Source organism: Gorilla gorilla, chromosome 12, assembly GCF_029281585.2.
Source record: "Gorilla gorilla gorilla isolate KB3781 chromosome 12, NHGRI_mGorGor1-v2.1_pri, whole genome shotgun sequence".
Classification (NCBI taxonomy): Eukaryota; Metazoa; Chordata; class Mammalia; order Primates; family Hominidae; genus Gorilla; species Gorilla gorilla.
In genome coordinates, this window is record NC_073236.2 from 38,159,998 (window position 1) to 38,179,219 (window position 19,222).

The 19,222-nt window shown below is 38.7% G+C and overlaps 1 protein-coding gene across 1 annotated transcript in view; it reads right to left on the reverse strand.

The window, feature by feature from the left end:
* LONRF2 (LON peptidase N-terminal domain and ring finger 2) overlaps positions 1 to 14,133 on the reverse strand; it is a 48,838-nt gene extending 34,705 nt beyond the window's left edge. The window contains exons 1-2 of the mRNA XM_004031509.5: positions 13,346 to 14,133; positions 960 to 1,078 (exon numbers count right to left, since the gene is read on the reverse strand). Of these exons, the coding sequence (XP_004031557.3) occupies positions 960 to 1,078; positions 13,346 to 14,030 (804 nt within the window). The 5' untranslated portion in view covers positions 14,031 to 14,133. The remainder of the gene's footprint in view (positions 1 to 959; positions 1,079 to 13,345) is intronic.
* Between the last annotated feature and the right edge of the window lie 5,089 nt (positions 14,134 to 19,222).

Genomic DNA, 19,222 nt, shown 5'->3' on the forward strand with positions numbered 1-19,222 from the left:
AGGAGATCAAGACCATCCTGGCTAACACAGTGAAACCCTGTCTCTACTAAAAAATACAAAAAATTAGCTGGGTGTGGTGGCACGCACCTGTAGTCCCAGCTATGCGGGAGGCTGAGGCAGGAGAATTGCCTAGCCTAGGGGACAGAGCGACACTCCCTCTCAAAAAATAAAAAAAAATAAAATAAAAAAATAAAAGATGGGAGGGAAAAAGGGCAGGCTTCCCGGTGCTTGTCTACTAACCTGGCTTAATGTCTCTTTAATGTTTATAAAACAAAGTTGATATAAAGTAATATAGCAAATATTTTTAATTATTAACTGACTAAAAGAGCATGCTATAGCTGTTAATTTCAAGTTCTTTAAAACTTTAAAATTCAAAGATTCATGAAAAGGCTTTTATTCTTTGGCTTCTTAAACTTCTTTAAGTACAACTTAAGCTCTCATTATTAGATCCGCAAAGTTCGTTTTTTGTCATGAGAGAAATAGTAAACCTTTCCAATCAAACCACAGAGACTAAAATTAGTGTAAAATGTACACAAAATGTTAACTCTTTCACCAATAACATTGATTTGTTCATATGCATATTAGGACCCAACAGCTAATCATGATCATTATGTGATCTTCCTATTTACATTGTAATTTTAAATATTTTTTCTTCACTTACAACTTTATAAAATTTGATGATTTTATTTATATATTTTTTCAATGTAGAGAGCATATTATTCAGCTAAATATCTATTAAGTGTAATCGAAGTTAGTGTTTCTCAGCTAAATCAGTTGGAGATTTAGTCTTTTAAATTAGGTTGCTTTAGTGTGAGGTGGATTGCTGAACGTAGGTTACAGTAATGTGAGGGAAACATACTTTGTCTATAGGTACCTGATCACAATAATCTTACTTTTATTTTTAAGAAAATCGTATAAACTTCACGTTGATTATCTCCAAAGCTAACAAATACAAATACCTTAATCAAGAGAGGTTCACTCTGACAAGCTGCACTGGCATCTTGGAGAGCTTGCTCATAGTTCTTCATGGTCAAATATAACTCCGCCCGCAGCAGCAATAATGAATTATCATCAGGAGCTGAAAGACAGGAGGAATACAAATCAATAAAAATGACTGCATTTAAAAACAAGTAATCTTAATGTCATTACATATATTAAAGTGTATATATACATATGTATAAAGTATAAATACAATACAATACAAAATAAATATAAAAACAAAATAAGAAAGAATTCCTCCCTCCAATCATATTTAGAGTTTAGTTATTTGATAAGTATATTTTAGACAGCTCCTCTCAGGAAAACAGGAAGAAGATTAACAAGACTTGAAAAAGCACCAAGAAAAACAGACTGCCACTGAGTATTCCTACACACACACGAGCTACATCATCTCCAATAATAAATTCAGCAACTGCTGAATCCTCTCACTGCTATAACTAGGTATTTTTAGAAGAGATTTAAAATAATTTTTATGAAAGTATGCAAGGAAATTCATGTTTAAGAAACAGAAAAGTAAAACATAATTTTTTTTCTTTTTTTTTCAGACATCGAGTCTCGCTCTGTCGCCCAGGCTGAAGTGCAATGGCATGATCTCGGCTCACTGCAACCTCTGCCTCCTGGGTTCAAGCAATTCTCCTGCCTCAGCCTCCCCAGTAGCTGGGATTACAGGTATGTGCCACCACGCCCGGCTAATTTTTGTATCTTTAGTAGAGATGGGGTTTCACCATGTTGGCCAGGCTGGTGTCAAACTCCTGACCTCAGGTGATCCACCCACCTCGGCCTCCCAAAGTGCTGGGATTACAGGTGTGAGCCACCATGCCTGGCCCATAATTTGTTTTTCTACACAACTTGGTAGATGTTGATTTGTCCCCATAATTGTACCTACAGTATATTCTCTTAAGGAGGGAAAGGAAAAAAAAAAACTCCTTTCTCTGCATTCCTCAACAGCAGAGGTCCTGATAACAACTCACATGCTGCCACAGACTTAAGTCCAGCTACACAGAAGCCAAGACTGGCTCTCTCTTTGAACTGACTTGCAGTCTACGAAGTATTGACTTGGCAGGGTCCCATGGAAAAGGCAGGAAGCCAGACCTCAGAAAGGCAGAACCATCACAGCCATTTTCCATACTGTGGGGCCTGGCTCACTCTACCTTTGCCCACCTACGATCCTTGTAGGAGGGCTACAGCTATGCATTTTAGTTCAACCACAAATTTTCTGAGCTCCTAAGATGTGTTCTCATCCCTCTACCTAATGTACGTTTTCAGTTTCCTCCAAAACCTTGACCTTGATTCTTTTCAAACTACCCACTTGGTGCTTTCCAAATGCCACTAGCCTCCTTTTAGTTTATGTAGGTAACTGAGCAAGCATACGCCAAAGAACTTACGCACAAAGATATTACATCAAGACATGGTGAAAAGTAACTACTTATAAATGTGTCATCACCACATATGTGTAATATAGAGAAAGTATAACAAGAAAAAAGTAGAAGGGGAAAGAAACAGCAAGAGTTAAACAATACAATTTGAATTATTAAGAGAGACATTGCTGGGTATGGATAACTGGCTAGAGCAGGTGGCAGAAACTTTTTTTCTGTAACAGGCCAGATAGTAACTATTTTAGGCTTTGCAGGCAAAGAGGCAAACTGAAGGATATTATATAGATACTTGCTTAACAAGAAGGAAAACAAATTTTGACAGATTTCTTATTGATGCAATTTAAAATATGGTAACAATAATTTAAGTACTTTTTTGTAATACAGATAAACTAATGAGAAGAATGGAATTCTTGTTTGGGGAATAACATTTTTCTTAAGTTTCCAAGTTAGTGTTTCCTATCATCAAAACAACTGAAAATATTCATCTGTTAATTATGATCTAACATGAGATTTTATGTATTTCATCTTTGAAAATGCACATAGTAACTGTGAAAGTGCTGGCATCAATTCATATGATTTTAAATTGAGCATTTTAATTGCTGGGAAGACATTATAGAATTCTATTAGATTCTCCTCATGGTATCTGCCTTTTTAGCATGTTATTAGATTATTTCCAACTAAAAGATTGGTGAAAATGCCTCAATCACACAGTTAAATGCATTTTGAAATATACAATTCTCCTTTGGAGATTTCCAAAAATCCAAAGGAGATTTGGGGAAAAAAATGTAATACTTACTATAATGCTGATTTTTTTCCAAATCTTCCAAAAGAGATTTGGAAAAAAAAAATTTTGGAAAAAAAAATGTGCTCCTGGAAGTATAGTTTTTTAGGCTTGGGTTATGCCTGCTGCAAACCTGTGTGAGAATGGAGATCTCATACCCTGTTTCCACTTGGCTACAGTTTCTTATTAGTCCAATCTGCCAATGGATTCTCTTGAATATTTTAAACAAGAATGTCATGTGCAATTCACTCTTTTTCATTCTAGTATTTATACTCCTATTTCCTCACGCTCTCATATTGCAATAATAGTGACAGCATTTTCTCTTATTCTTGACTTTAAAAAGCATGTATCTAATGTTTTAACACAAAATATGTTTGTTGTAAGTTTCTGAGAGAAAATATTTATCAAGTTAGGTGATTTCTCTCCTATTCCTAGTTTTCTGTAAGGACTTTATAACAAGTAGGTGTTGAATTTTATAGACTGCTTTCAGCATCTGAGAGATTACATATAGTTATCTCCTTCAACCTGTTATGGTGAATTACTCTGAAAGATTTGTCTAGTACTGAATTATCCTTATGGTCCTAGTATAAGCTCTTCTTGGTCTTAACTCCTATTACACTGCTGGACTCAAAATACTAAGAAATTTAATTAGGATTTTGACATCTATATACATATGTAAGACTAGCCTACACATTTTTTTTTCTTGTGCAAGCTTTACCTGATTGTGGTGTCAAGATTATACTAACCTTATTAAATGAGATGAAAATCTTCCCACATTTTTCTATGATCTGAAATAAGATGGAAATTAGTCATTGAAAGCTGTAAGGACTTTCTTGACCTTAGCGCCTTTTCAGCAGAAGAGAATCCCTGAGGAGCATCTCAATTTTTTTGTAGGCTTTTACTTCTTCATGGATAAATATTGATAATTTGTATTTTCCTTAAAATTGTCCTTTTTATATAAGTTTTAAAATCTTTTATAAATATCCTTTTATATCCGCAATGATGCTTCTTTATTCCTTATGGTATTTATGCCTTGCTTTTTCTTCAACACATTTATCAAATATTTGTCCCTTAATGGTCTTGGCAATGAATCAGTTTCTCACCTGTTAACTAACTCAATTTTTTTCTGTTTTACTAATATCTTGTTCATTATTCCTTTGCTTATACTATCTTTGTGTTAGCTTAATTAATCTTGATAAAGCTTCTAGTGTTAAAAATACATTTTATTTACATTTATTTTTAATCATTCTTTTCTAATGAATACATTTAAGTCTCTACTCCTCACATTCTAAAGGGTGCTTTAACTGAAGTCCAAATTTCATAAAATTCACTTCCCATCTACACTTGATCTTAGCCAAAAGGCCAAGAAACAATCACTTCTCATCTCGACACTGAATGAATCACTGTTTTCTTTGTTGACGTCCACCATTTGGTGATACATTTGTGAGGACAGCACTTCACAATTTAGTCTTTTAAAACACGTAAAATAAATGCTTACACATTTTCTAAGGATTAAACCTTAGGCTCAACAAAACTAAAGGAATTCTCCAAGGATCCCTCAAAACTAAGTGGAAGAGGAAGTGCAAATTATTAAAAGTCTTTGTGTAGAGAAAACATATGGAAGAAAAATGTACATATGTACTTTCCAAAGAATTGATGCAACATTTCAGTAGGTTCACCAATTAACCCCTCTATGGGGAAAAGTCATAAGAGGGCAGCCTAAGACCCAGGCTTTGAGAGGAAAAGAAGAGATGTCTACCACATTTGTGTTTAGGGTCGACCAAAGGCTGTTTTCCAACAGCAACCCAGAGCCACTGTTGTACTAGGAGCTAGGGTTACTGCTATAAAATCTGTCAAATGTGTGCAGTGGTGAGAAATGGAGGATTACATGTTATTTTACACAAGTTAAATGAGCCAGGCATGGTGGCTCACGCCTGCAATCCCAACACTTTGGGAGGCCGAGGTGGGTGGATCACTTGAGGTCAGAAGTTTGAGACCAGCCTGGCCAATACAGCGAGACCCCATCTCTACTAAAAGTAAAAAAATTAGTCAGGTGTGGTGGAACGTGCCTGTAATTCCAGCTACTTGGGAGGCTGAGGCATGAGAATCACTTGAACCTGGGAGGTGGAGGTTGCAGTGAGCCAAGACTGTCCCACTGCACTCTAGTCTGGGTGACAGAGTGAGACCCAGTTTCAAATAAATAAATAAACAAACAAATGGACACATAAAGCAATAAAAACCGGGTAGTGTTCTCTATGAAAAGAAAGAATAAATGGCAATACTCCTCAAAGCCTATTTATTCAAACTGATGGAAGACTGTAATTACAGAGTCAAGTCCACAAATCTTAGGTGTATATCTCAACCTTTGCATATGTACCCATGCCATCATCATGTAGTTCATTCCCAGGGCCTAAGAAGGTTCCCCTGTGCACTATCCCACTTAGTGTGCCCCTCCTAAAGGTAACCACCATTCTCACCTCTGTCACTTTGGATTACTTTATCCTGTTTTCTAACTTCTATAAATGGATATTTATAAATGGAATGTACTTTTTTATATCTGACTTCTCACTAAATTATCATTCTGTGAGATTCATTCTTATTGTTATATGTCTCAGTAATATTTTTAAATTAATATTTAAATAAAATTTAAAAATTGCTGTGTAATATTACACTGTATGACTTGATTTATTTACTCATTCTACTAGTGATGAACAATTGAACTGTTCCCCAAATGTTTCTGGCATATATAAATAAAGCTGCAATGAACATTCCTGTACACATATTTTGATGGACATAAGCATTCATTTTTATCTAGTATATACTCAAAAGTAGAAATGCCACATCAGAGGTTGTACGAGTTTAGCTCTAGCAGGTGCTAACAAACACATTTCTTAAGTTGTCGTACAAACTTATGCTTCCACCAGTAATTTAAGAGTTCCAATTGCTGCAAATAAAAACTAAGTATTGCCAGTTCTTTTCATTTCAGCTACTCTGGTGGGGATGTACTAACTTATTTTCATTTTAATTTGCATTTGAGCACTAATTATGTTGTGCAGTCTTTTAGATGTTAATTGCTCACTTTGAGATCTAGTTTTTAACTCTTCGCCTATTACGTAGTTTCAGCTAAAGTTGTTTCTATCAATGGTGTTAAGTGAGTACTTACTGTATTTAGACAGATTGGCTTTTTCTTTTTGAATCATAGGCATTATTTATTCTGCATTAGAGGTCTCAGTAAGATATTTGTATACTCATCCCCTTCTCACTTTTTTGGGGGCCTCTGAGGAACAGAAGTTTTATTGTTATGCTTTTTGTGTCTTATTTAAGAAACAATTGCCTACCCCAAGTCCTTGAAAACAGTCTCCTATGACTCCTAGATACTTAATTGTAATTTTGTTATATGATGTGAGATAGGTATTCAGGTTTATTTTTTTCCATATAAAAAAGCAACTGACTCTTTTTTCCCCATTGAATTTTTCCCCATTGAATTCCATTAGCATCTTTCAGAAAATCAAGAGACTGTATATGTGAGAGTCAGTTTCAATGTGTCTATTTTTAAGCCAATACAATGCTGTCCTAATTACTGTAGCATTATAGTAAGTATTGGAATCTGCCAGTGTAAATCCTCCAGCTTTGTTGTTTTTCTTCATTGTTGCCTTGGCCATTCATCAATTTCCACCAAAAACACTGGCTAGGATTTTCTCTGAGATTGCACTGAATTTACCATTCAATCAGCAGAGAACTGATGTCTTGCCAATACTGAGTTTTGCAATCCATGAAAAAAATGATATATCCATCCATTTAAGTCTGCTTTAATTTCTCTCAGAAATGTTTCATGTTTTCAGTGTATTGAAATGAAATTTTCAGTGTAGAGGTATTAAACATCTTTCAGCTATTTCAGGATTTATTCCAAGGAATTTGTTTACATAAATTGTTTAAAATTTTTTTCCTATTTGGTTTTTCTAAGTATATAGTTATCTTTGATAACCTCTATATTGACCTTGTAGTCAGCAATCTGGATAAATCATTTATAATTTCTAATAGTTCCTACATTCTTCTGGAGTTTCTATGTATGCCAGGTCATCTACAAATAATGACAGTTTTTTGTTTTATCTTTTATTTTTCCAATCTTAATACACAGCTATCTAGAATCTCCAGTGAAATGCTGAGTGGCAGTGAGAATAAAACAGTGTTACCTTCTCATTCAATGGGAAAACATTATTTCATCATTAATTATGATAGCTGCTATCTCATTTTTGTAGACTTTTAAAAAATTAAGAAAGTTCCTTTTTATTCATAGTTTCCTGAGAGATGCATCATATCATTTTTCTTTTTTCTGTAAAGATGGTGAATTACATTGCTTGATTTTCCAGGATTAAACAAAACTTAACCTGCTTGCTACTGATGTGATATTCTTTAAGGGTATCAATGGATTCAGTTTGCTAATATTTTATTTAGGATTTTTGCAACTATATTCGTAAGAAACATTGGGCTGTATTTTTCCTGTCTTGTTACTGATTTTGGCTCCTTTATTTCCTTCTTTGTACTCTCTTTGGATTCTATTTGCTTTTCTTTTCCTAGCATCTTGAAATGGAAGCCTAAAGATCACTGACTATCAGCTGTTCTTTGGTAGTATGGGCATTTAAAACAGTAAGTTTCCCTCTAAGCACTGTTGCATTGCATCCCACAGTGTTTGATATTTGTATTTTCATTATCATTCAGGCAAAATAGAAAATTTTCTGGCCGGGTGCGGTGGCTCACACCTGTAATCCCAGCACTTTGGGAGGCAGAGGCGGGCAGATCACGAGGTCAGAGATCAAGACCATCCTGGCTAACACAGTGAAACCCTGTCTCTACTAAAAATACAAAAAATTAGCCAGGCGTTGTGGCAGGTGCCTGTAGTCCCAGCTACTGGGGAGGCTGAGGCAGGAGAATGATGTGAACCTGGGAGGCAGAGCTTGCAGCATGCTGAGATCGTGCCACTGCACTCCAGCCTGGGCAACAGAGCGAGACTCCATCTCAAAAAAAAAAAAAAAAAAGAAAGAAAATTTTCTAATAATTATTAGAATTTCTAATAATTCTAATGATTATTAGAAATTCTAATAATATTAATAATTATTAGAAATTCTAATAATTCTAATAATTATTAGATAATTAGAAAATTTTCTACTTTATGTTGTGATTCATTTTACCCATGATTATATAAAAATATATTGCTTAATTTCATAATATCTGAAGATATTCTATTTATCTGCTATTTAATTTTAGTTTAAGTCCACAGTGTTTAAAGAACATATACAGTCTGATTTCAATCTTTTAATATTTATTACGACTTCTTTCATGGCCTAATCCAGGAGCTGGCAAACACAACCACAGGCCAACTCCAACGCTCTGCCTATGGTCATGGGAGCCTAAATGGCTATGTTTTTGCAGTAGTTGTATGTAGTGACACATATTAATTAAATCTAAGTGCTGAAGTATGTTGTATCTATATCCTTACTTATTTTTCAATCCTTACTTTATCAGTTACTAAAAGTTTTGTTCAACATCTCCAATTATTTCCCCTTTTGCTTTTGTCTCCTTTTGTTCTCTCCATATGTGTGTGTGTACACTTGTTGTTAGGTGCATAAAAATTTAGGCATATTATTACACATTTTTTTTCTGTTGAACTGGCCCATTCATCATAAATGTCTTTATTTCTTCTGATATTCCTTGCCTTAAAGAATACTTTATCTGATAGTCACTTTGCCATATCAGGCTTTTTTTTGTCAGTCTTTGTTGCCATCCTACTAATTTTAACCTTTTTTTGTGTTCTTACACCTAAAGTTTACCTCGTGTGTAAACAGCATGTAGCTATACTTCACTTAATCCAATCTGCCAACATTTAGTTTTTAAATGGGAAATTTAGGTCTTCACATTTAATGTAAATTAAATCCCCATTTTTCTATTTCTTTTCTAGTTGTCCCACTTATTCTCTCCTTCTCTATTCTTCCCTCCCATTTTCTTTTGGATTAATCCAGTATTACTTTACTATTCCACTATAGCTTTTTAATTTTACCTTCCCATTGGTGGTTACCCAAGACAACAGAATATGCAAACCTGATTTAGCAGTCTACTTTAAATTAGTACTGTTACTACCTCCAAAACAGTGTACAAACCATACAACAATTTAACTGTATTTACCCATTCTGGCTTTGTCCTGTTGCCATATCTTTCACTTTCATGTATGTTACAAATACCACAAGACATTATTATTGTTATTTGAAATAGTCAATATTGTCTCATATTGTTACACCTTCTAGCACTCTTTATGCATTAGTTTCATGCTTCCATATGGACATGTTTCCTTTAGCCTGAAGACTTCCCCTCAGTATATCATGAAATGCAATTCTGATGGTAATAAAATCCTTTAGCTTGAGTTACTTCTTTGGTTTAAAGCACCTTGATTTTGTCTTCATTTGTGAAAAATATTTTCAGCTGGGTAAAGAATTCCAGCTAGGTTTTTTTTTTCTTTCAGCACTTTAAAGACATTATTCCATTAGCTTCTAGCTTCAATAATTTTGTCTAAAAGTCAACTGTCAGTCTTCTATGATTCCTTCGAAGGAAATATGTCCTGTCTTCTCTAACTGCATTTAAATTCTCTTTATCTTTGATTTTCAGGAACTTGACTATAATGTACTTGGATGGGTTTTGTGTGTATGTTTGTGTGTGCACTTGTGTCCACCCTGTTGGGCTTAGTGAACTTTTTGATTCAGTGATTTAAAGTTTCTCATCAGATTTGGAAAATTCTCAATTACTTTTTTCTTTAAATATTTCTCTTGCCCTTCCCCTCTCTCTTCTTCCAGGATTCCAATTTCATCGATGTTGGAACTTTTGTCTGTGTCTCACATAACTCCCATGCTCTCTTTTAGTCTTCTTCTGTGATTCAGTTTGGATATTTTCTGTTAACTTGCTTCTGAGTTTTCTCATTCAGATTTCTGATGTGTGCCATCTGGTTTGTAACAAATCTAACTAATTCTCAACTTCAGACATTGTATTTTGAATTTCCAGGATACCCACTTGGTTCTTTTTTATGGACAATTGTCTTCTGAATGCTTTATATTTTCATACATTTATTTACCTCTTTCAACATACGTACTAGTTATTTTAAATTCCACTCATAACTTATCGGCCAAAAGTAGTCACATGGCCCCACCTAATCACAAGTGGACCGGGAAGTGCAATCCTACCTTGCCTGGGGAAGGTATAGAGACAGACCAGCACTAATGACTACCACACTTCGCTAAGGTTACATAATAAATAAGTATCAGACATCAGGTGTGGTGGCTCATGCCTATAATCCCAGCACTTTGGGAGGCTGAGGCGGGCAGATCACTTGACTACAGGAGTTGGAGATCAGCCCGGACAACATAGTGAAACACGTCTCTACTGAAAACACCCAAAAAAAATACGAGGCATGGTGGTGCATGCCTGTAATCCCAGTTACCTGAGAGGCTGAGGCACGAGAATCACCCTTGAACCCAGGAGGCAGAGGTTGCAGTGACCGATATCATGTCACTGCAGTCCAGCCTGGGTGACAGAGCGAGACCTTGTCTCAAAAAAAAAAAAAAAAAAAAAAAAGAAAAGGCCAGGCGTGGTGGCTCACACCTGATATCCCAGCACTTTGGGAGGCTGAGGCGGGTGGATCACAAGGTCAGGAGATTGAGACCATCCTGGCCAACATGGTGAAACCCTGTCTCTACTAAAAATACAAAAATTAGCTGGGCATGGTGGTGCGTGCCTGTAATCCCAGCTACTTGGGAGGCTGAGGCAGGAGAATTGCTTGAACCAGGGAGTCAGAAGTTGTAGAGCCACGCCACTACACTTCAGCCTGGTGACAGAGCAAGACTCCGTCTTAAAAAAAAAAAAAAAAAAGTCAGAGCTTGGATCTAAACACAGGTATTTCTGATTCCAAACATCTGTGAACTTTTTTTTTTAACTATATCAAAACCTCTTTAAAAGGGCTAATTTATTTTGAAATTAAATGTTTTCATAAAATTTTAAGCTAATCTTTGAAGAGAAAAGTGAATACATTCTATATAAGTTCTCATATGAATTTACTGAAATAGCCTATTTTAAAAACGTTTAAATTAGGTTTAATATATATACAGAAAAGCTAAAAATATAAGTATATAGTGCAATGAACTATTGCAAAGTGAACACACTTGTGTATCCATCCCCTAAATCAAGAAACAGAACATCACCACTACCCCACAGATCCCTCTCATACTTCCTCACAATCACTATTCCCTTTTCATCCCCCCAAGGTAACCATTGTCCTTACTTCTAACATCCTACAGTAATTTTGTCTGTTTGGACTTACAGATAAATAGGATCATATAGTAAAAATGCTTGAGTCTGGCTTCTTCCACTTAACATTATGTTTGTGAGATTTGTCCACATTGTAGTTTGTAACTGTAATTGATTTATTTTCTTTCTGTATAGTATGCTATGAAAACATAATCATATATTCACCCCTTCTGCTCTTACTGGACATTTGGGTTGTGTGCACTTTTGGGGTATCTCTAACAATGACATACACTCTTGTATCTACTTGCACATTCTTCTGGGGGCACATACGCATATACCTCTTTGAAACTATTTGGCCAAGGACAGGCTTAACATCTGTAGATACTACCAAATATTTTTCAGGGGTATAATTTGCAGTCCCATTAGCAGCATATAAATATCACAGTTTTCATTTTTCTACATCTTCTCCAACATCTAAATACAGATGAAGTATTTCTGATGAAAATTTGGTGTTGGAATTGGGTAGTGCAGTAAATGCAAAATATATAACGAATTTCAAAGGCTTAGTTTAAAAAAGTAAAATCTCAATTATTTTTTAAAGTTGAAGGCATGTTGAAATAATATTTTGGATGTATAGGGTTAAAAATTGCTAAAATAAATTTCACCTGCTTTTTTCACCCTTTTAATGTAGCTACAAGAAAATTCCAAATTATGTGTGGCTTACACAATAGTTCTAATTGGATAGTGCTGCTCTAACACCATCAATACCTAAATTAGTAGAAAACTAAAAAAATGCCTGTTAAAGTATGGCTATGTTGGTTGCAAAAACTACAGAATACTCGTTAGAAAAGCTGAGTTAAGTGCTCTATTCCAGCAGAGAATATCCCAATTTAGATGCAGATATTGAGCACTTGTTCAATATTTGGATCTTTTTTTTTGCAAGACAAAATTGAATGCTAGTCACTTTATAATTTTTGCCTTCTAAAAGGGAAAACCTTAATCCTAAGTTTAAAATAAAATGTGCACTGACTATAGCATGGTAGTAGATTATTTTGGTAACAAGAGATTCAACAAGTCTTCTCGGCTAGCGCTTTAAATCGTATATGCCCTATTATAAAACCGGTGAAACCAGAAAGCAAACCGTCCTCCTCACACTGCCCAAAACAACTGCCAATAGAGCGCATACTCATATGTCAAAGCCAAAACGATGACAGAAGTTTGGTCTTCCTTTCAGCTAAATAGTGTTAACAGGTGGTGGCTGGGTGAAGGCAGGAGAGTGCCTGTTGCTGGCCTTAGGCCTCAGATAAATAAGGGAATGACTGAATGAACAATTTAAAACTACACACACTAGTCAGTGTAACTATCTAGTAAGTTAAATACGCCATGACATCTAATGATGGCCTCTGAGACAGAGAGCAGGCTAGAGCCGGAGCGTTTGACGTGATTACAGCAGAGTGGAGGCGGTTCCTTCCTGGCTATATTAGCTGAAACCCAAAGCAAATCTTGCCCCAGCACAAGGCACCCCTTTCTGCGCCTGTAGTGTGTCAGCTATGTGCATTTTCCTTCAGGATGAGCAAAAATGTTTCGTCATCCTCCCCGCTCCTCAACAGCGCAGAAGTGCCGAAAAGCAATTACAGGACCTTACAGAGCTGCTCCGGGGGCCGCGGGAAACTTACCAGCATCCTGGAAAAGACAAAACCAGTGGGGTGCACATGGCCTCTCCTGGCTGCAGGGTGTGGCCGCCCCCACCTTTCACCTTCCCATCGTTAGGAAGCAAAGTGACCCTAAGCCTAGACAAAGCTCTCGAAAGCCCAAAGCCTGTCGGGCCCACCGGCCAGCTCCCCACCCCGCTGCTGGGCCGGACAGGTGTAGGGGAGGCGGACCCGCCCCGCAGCCGACTCACCCAGCTCCAGGGCCTGGTCGCACCTGAGCAGCGCGGCCTCCGGCTGCTGCTGGCGCTGCAGGCTCCGCGCCTGGCCTGCCAGCCTGCGCAGCCGGCACTCGGCCGGGAAGCACTTCTCCAGCAGGCCGCTCAGCACCACGTTCACGCGCCGCACCTGCGGCCGCGCGGGCCCTGGCTCCACGCAGCGCTTGCAGACTGTGAGCCCGCAGGGCAGCGTCACCGGCTTATGCAGCAGCCGCCGGCAGCGCGGGCAGCCGAGCAGGTCGCGGGGCGCGCGGGGCTCCGGGGCCGGCCCTCCCTCGCCGGGCGCCTCGGGCTCGCCGCCCGGGTTCTCCGCGGACAGCGGCCGCTCGCGCAGGCCCACGGCGCGCACCAGGCCGCCCGCCAGCTCTTCCAGCTCCTCCGGCCGCAGCGCCCCAAGCCGCGCGGCGCCGCGGAACGCGCCCAGGGCCTCGGGGAGGCGGCCGGCGCGGGCCAGTGCGTCCCCCAGCCTCAGGCACAGGCCGCGGTCCGGCTGCGCCAGCCCGGCTAGCATGGAGCGAAAGAGCTCGGCTGCCATCTCGTACTCGCCTGCGCGGAAGGCCTCGTCGCCCTCCTCTAAGCGCTGGGCGATCGGCTCCGCGCGGTCGCAGCCAGGACACTGGGGCTGGGGCGGCGGCGGCGGCGGGACCGGCTCGGGGCTCATCACCGCGGGGCTGCGACGACGCGGGTCCGGAGCGAAGGCGCGGAGCAGGGAGGATGCGCTATTGCTGGGAACTGGCCGGCGGGAGCGCGGTCTCAGCCCTCACCAGCAGCCACGCGCGTCTGGGGGCGGCGCGCTGCGAGCGGCTGAGACCGCGGGCGGGGGCGGGCGCCTGGCTTGGGCAGCGTCCTCAGCGCGGTGTGGGCGGCGAGCCCCTCAGGGCTGCAATCGTTCCGGGGTGGGGACCAGGACAGGCACCGCGGGCGCAATCTGAGCCCCTGCCCACGCGCAGCGGCCTCTCAGTCCCGCCGGCTTAGGTAACCCAGGTCGCTGCGGTAACGCAGTGACCGCGCTCCAGGTCCGCGTCTCTTGCGATGTTTCCCCCACTCGCCTGAGGGCCCCTGCGCGACTGCGCGCGAGTCCTCTGCCCGCCGCCTCCCCGCAGAGGTGCCGGGGCCCTGGGAGCAGGTGGCCTTGGCCGCGGGCTGCTGGCGCGCCGGCACCGCAGCACCTGCTCTTCCCCAGAGGCCTGGCCGCCCCCACAACCTGTGGCTCCGCTTAAGCGAGAACCCAGGAAAAGTCACCAAACGCATCACGCATCTCTAGCTTCGACTTAGGAAATTGTCCTAAATGACTGGGGAGGCTGAAGTGGGCACCCAGAGGCCCCGCCTCAGCGAGCTTCTCTTAACTCTAGGCTGAGGCCTTTGAGAACTCATTTTAACAGAGAACGTGGAGGGCCAAGAGAACCAGATACCAGGAGGAGGAGGGATTCGAGAAATGGACAATTGTATTGTGCCCTTGATTAGGAAGCAGAAATAGAATTAGAAATAGAATTCTAATTAATAGAATTAGAATAGAAATAGAAAGTGTGCCCTAGCATGGAGTACTGCAGACATAAGTTGCTGGGGAGAGGGAGCTAAACGCTCCGTTGGTGTACAAGCAAGGATTAAATTAAAATCCTCTGTGCGCATTAACCGGGTTCATAATTTCTCCTATATAGCCTGCTCGCTTCTTCCTGTCGTCACAGTATCTGTTTTATCCTGTGTATTTGAATACAATAAAATGCATTACAATATTCTAGAATTCATACTACTGTTCATATTTCAAGAATAAATTTTTTTAAAAATTGGAGAGGTTTTTCTACATCTAAAACTGCTGGCTAAAGAAAATATACAATACCTCGACCACATCTGGCTTTGGGAAAGGAGAAATGTCTCATTAAGTGAGATAACATTTTAGACCAGTTCCTAAAAGGGAAAAAGAGGCAATTTTTGGCCAGCCCTCTAGTTCTACAATAAACAAATGCAGAGTACCCCCCTCCTTTTCCATGAAGGATTTCCCCCAGCTGTCTACTTAACTTAATTGATAACAGTGTACTGTTTGGGTCTCTTTTTCATTACTGAATTATTTCAAATTCACTTTTTCAATCACTGTTTGGATTTTTATCTGCTTTCTTTATAGAATAACAATTCACTTATATTTGAGGGTGATTTATCCATCAAATTCACAACCAACAATCAGGAAGCAATGGGGAAAAAGCTTCAGAGCACAGACCATACAGTAAAGATTGTGAAACCTTATGATCTCAGATCCTATTTGTTCTTATTTTAGACAAATATCTAGCAAGAGAACAGAAAGAAGCTTGCCGGAGGTATGCCTGCTGAGAGCAAGAAGTGTTTAAAGCAAAAATGTTAGTGTGTTGTGAGGTTTATAACATGTAGAAATAAAATATATCACAAAAATAACACAAAGGCAGGTAGAGGAGAAATGGCAGGATACTGTTGTAAGGTTCTAATGCTATATGTGAAATGGTATAATGTCACCTTAAGAAAGACTGTAATGAGTTAAGGATGTGTCCTCTAACCCTAAAGCAACCTCCTAAATAACACAAAGAGCTATAGTTTAAAAGCCTATAGAGATGAAATGAAGTTGTTAAAAAAAAAACTCTATTAATCCAAAAGAAGGCATAAAAAGAGAGGAAGGAAACAATTAGATAAAACAAATAGAGAACAAATAGCAAGATGGCAGGTTTAAACCCAATTATATCGGTTAATGTTCATTAAATATTGTCTAAATACCATAATTAAAAGGCAAAGATTGTCAAAAGGAAGACCCAGATATATGCTGCCTACCAAAAAAGAACTTTTAAATATGAAAATACAAATAAGGTAAAGGTAAAAGGATGGAAAAAGATGTTCTAGTTAACTCTAAGCAAAATAAATCTAGAGTGACTATATTGATAGCTGACAAAGTCTATTACATAGCCAAGAACATTGCTAGGAGAAAGGATGGCCATTTCATAATGATAAAGGTGTTAGTTGGTCAAGAGGACATAATAGTCCTAACCGCGTGTGTTCCCAATAACAGAGCTTTCAAATATTTGAAGCAAAAACTGATAGAACTGTAAGGTGAAATAGGTAAATTAATAATTATAGTTGGATATTTAAATATCCCTTTTTCACCATAAAAAAGAACAAGATCATGTCCTTTGTAAGGACATGGATGGAGCTGGAAGCCGTTATCCTCAGCAAACTAACACAGGAACAGAAAACCAGATGCTGCATATTCTCACTTATGAGTGGGAACTGAACAATGAGAACACATGGACACAGGGAGGGGAACAACACACACTGGGGCCTGTCGGGGGTGGGATTGAGGAAGGGAGAGCATGAAGAAAAATGAGTAATTCATGTGGGGCTTAAAACCTAGGTGATGGTTTCATAGATGCAGTAAACCACCATGGCACACGTTTACCTATGTAACAAACCTTCACATTCTGCACGTGTACCCCAGAACTTAAAAATAAAACACCCCTCTTTCAACAATTAATACAAGTATACTGAAAATCAGTGAGGCTATAGAATACTTGAGCAATTCTACAAACCAGCTCAATCTGATTGATATTTATAGAACACTCCACCCAACAATAGCAGAATACACATTCTTTTCAAGTGCACATGGGACATTTACCGATATAGAACATCTTAGAGCCATAAAACAAATCTCAATTTAAAAGTATTCCTCCTAGGGCACTGATACATCAATAAATTGGATCAAATTGAGAACTTCGGCTGTTTAAAAGACACTGCTAAGACATGCTGCACACTAGGAGAAAATATTTGCAGATCATATAGCTGATAAAGTACGAACCAAAAGTATATAAAGAACTCCAAGAACTCAATAAGAAAATACAGAACTGGATTAAAAAGTGAGTGGAAGATTTGAACCGTCATTTCATTACAGAAGACATATTGATGGCAAATAAGATGCTCAGCATTATGAGCCACTGGGGAAGTGCAAATGAAACCCCAAGCAGTTAGTACTGCGCACCTAGTAGAATGTCTGTGATTAAAAAGGCTGACCATGCTGAGTGCTGGCAAATACAGGGCATATGCAGAACTCTCACACACTGTCAGTGGGAGTGTACCATGGTGCAGCCACTTTGGACTACAGTTTCTTAAAATGTTAACTGTATACTTATCATATTAACCACCCATTCCACTTCTAGGTATTTATCCAAAAGAAATAAAAGCATATGTCCATTCAAACACTTCTACATGAAACTTCATAGCAGCTTTATTTGTAACAGCCCCAAGCTAGAAATAATTCAAATGTCTTTCAACGGGTGAATGAACAAACTATGATTTCTCTACACAATTGAAAACTATTCAGAAATAAAAAGGAATGAACAAATTTTGATTTCTCTACACAATTGAAAACTATTCAGAAATAAAAAGGAATGAACTATTAATGTATCAAATAACATGTATGAAATCCAACATAATTATGCTGAGTGAAATAATACAGCAAGATAGAGTACGTATGTATAAATTATTCTATTTATACAAAAATCTTAGGCTGGGTGCGGTGGCACATGCCTGTAATCCCAGCACTTTGAGAGACCAAAGCGGGCAGATTCCTTGAGGCCAGGAGTTCGAGACCAACCTGGGCAACATGGTGAAACCCCTTCTCTACTAAAAATACAAAAAATTAGCCAGGCATGACAGCACATGCCTATAGTCTCAGCTATTCAGGAGGCTGAGGTAGGAGGATCGCCTGAACCCAGGAGGTCAAGGCTGCAGTGAGCTATGATTGCACCACTGCAGCCTGGGCGACAGGAGTGAGACCCCGCCTCAAAAAAAAAAAAAATCTTGAAAGTATGAGTGAATCTACACTAATAGAATCTACACTACAGATGAGTGGTCATGTGGGGATGGGAAGAGGGATTACAAAGATCCATGAGGAAACTTTTAGGGATGATGCATACATTTGTTACCTTGATTGTGGCAATGTTCTCATGGGTGTATATGTGTGTCAGAACTTATCACAATGTATACTTTTTTATTACAAAAACCATTTTTTATAGAGATGGGGTTTCACTGTGTTGCCCAGGCTGGTCTCGAATTCCTGAGCTCAAGCGATCCATCTGCCTCAGCCTCCCAAAGTGCTGGGATTACACACATGAACCACTGCACCTGGCCTATATACTTTAAATATATGCATCTTATTGTATTGCAATTATACCTCATTGGGGCTGCTTTTAAATATGTGTTGATTTAAAGAGAGGTACTTAAAAATTAAAATTTTAAAAAATATATAGGATGCTTCTAAAGCTATATTTCACAGAAAACTATAGCCTTAAATGCTTGTGTTAAAAAATAATAAAAACTAAAAAGCAATGTGTTAAACATCTAATTCAAAAAGTTGGGGTTTAAAAACCAACAGAATAAACCCCAAAAGTAGTAAGAAGACAAAGAGAAGAAACTAGTGAATAGTTCTTATCTTGGTAAAAAGAAGATACAGATATCAACTCAAAAGGTGAGAAAAAGGAGCAAACGGGCAACAATATGAAACACTGTAAGAGGACAGAAATAAGTTAAAATGTATCAAAAATGTTAATAAATGTAAGAAGACTAACTTACCAGTTAATCACTGAATATATCAGATTGTAAAATAATCCAGTCCAACTATATGTTATTTTAAAGAGGTACACCTAAATTATGAAAACAGATGTAAGTTAACAATAAAAAGATGAAAAAAGATATATCAGGTAAATGCTAACAAAAATAAAGCTAGGATGGCTGTATTAATAGCAGATAAAATAGATTTTAAGGCAAAAAGCACCTCATGATACAAGGTTCAACTCACCGTGAATATACTAAATTCTAAGCGGGTATGAAATTAATAAAAGATTC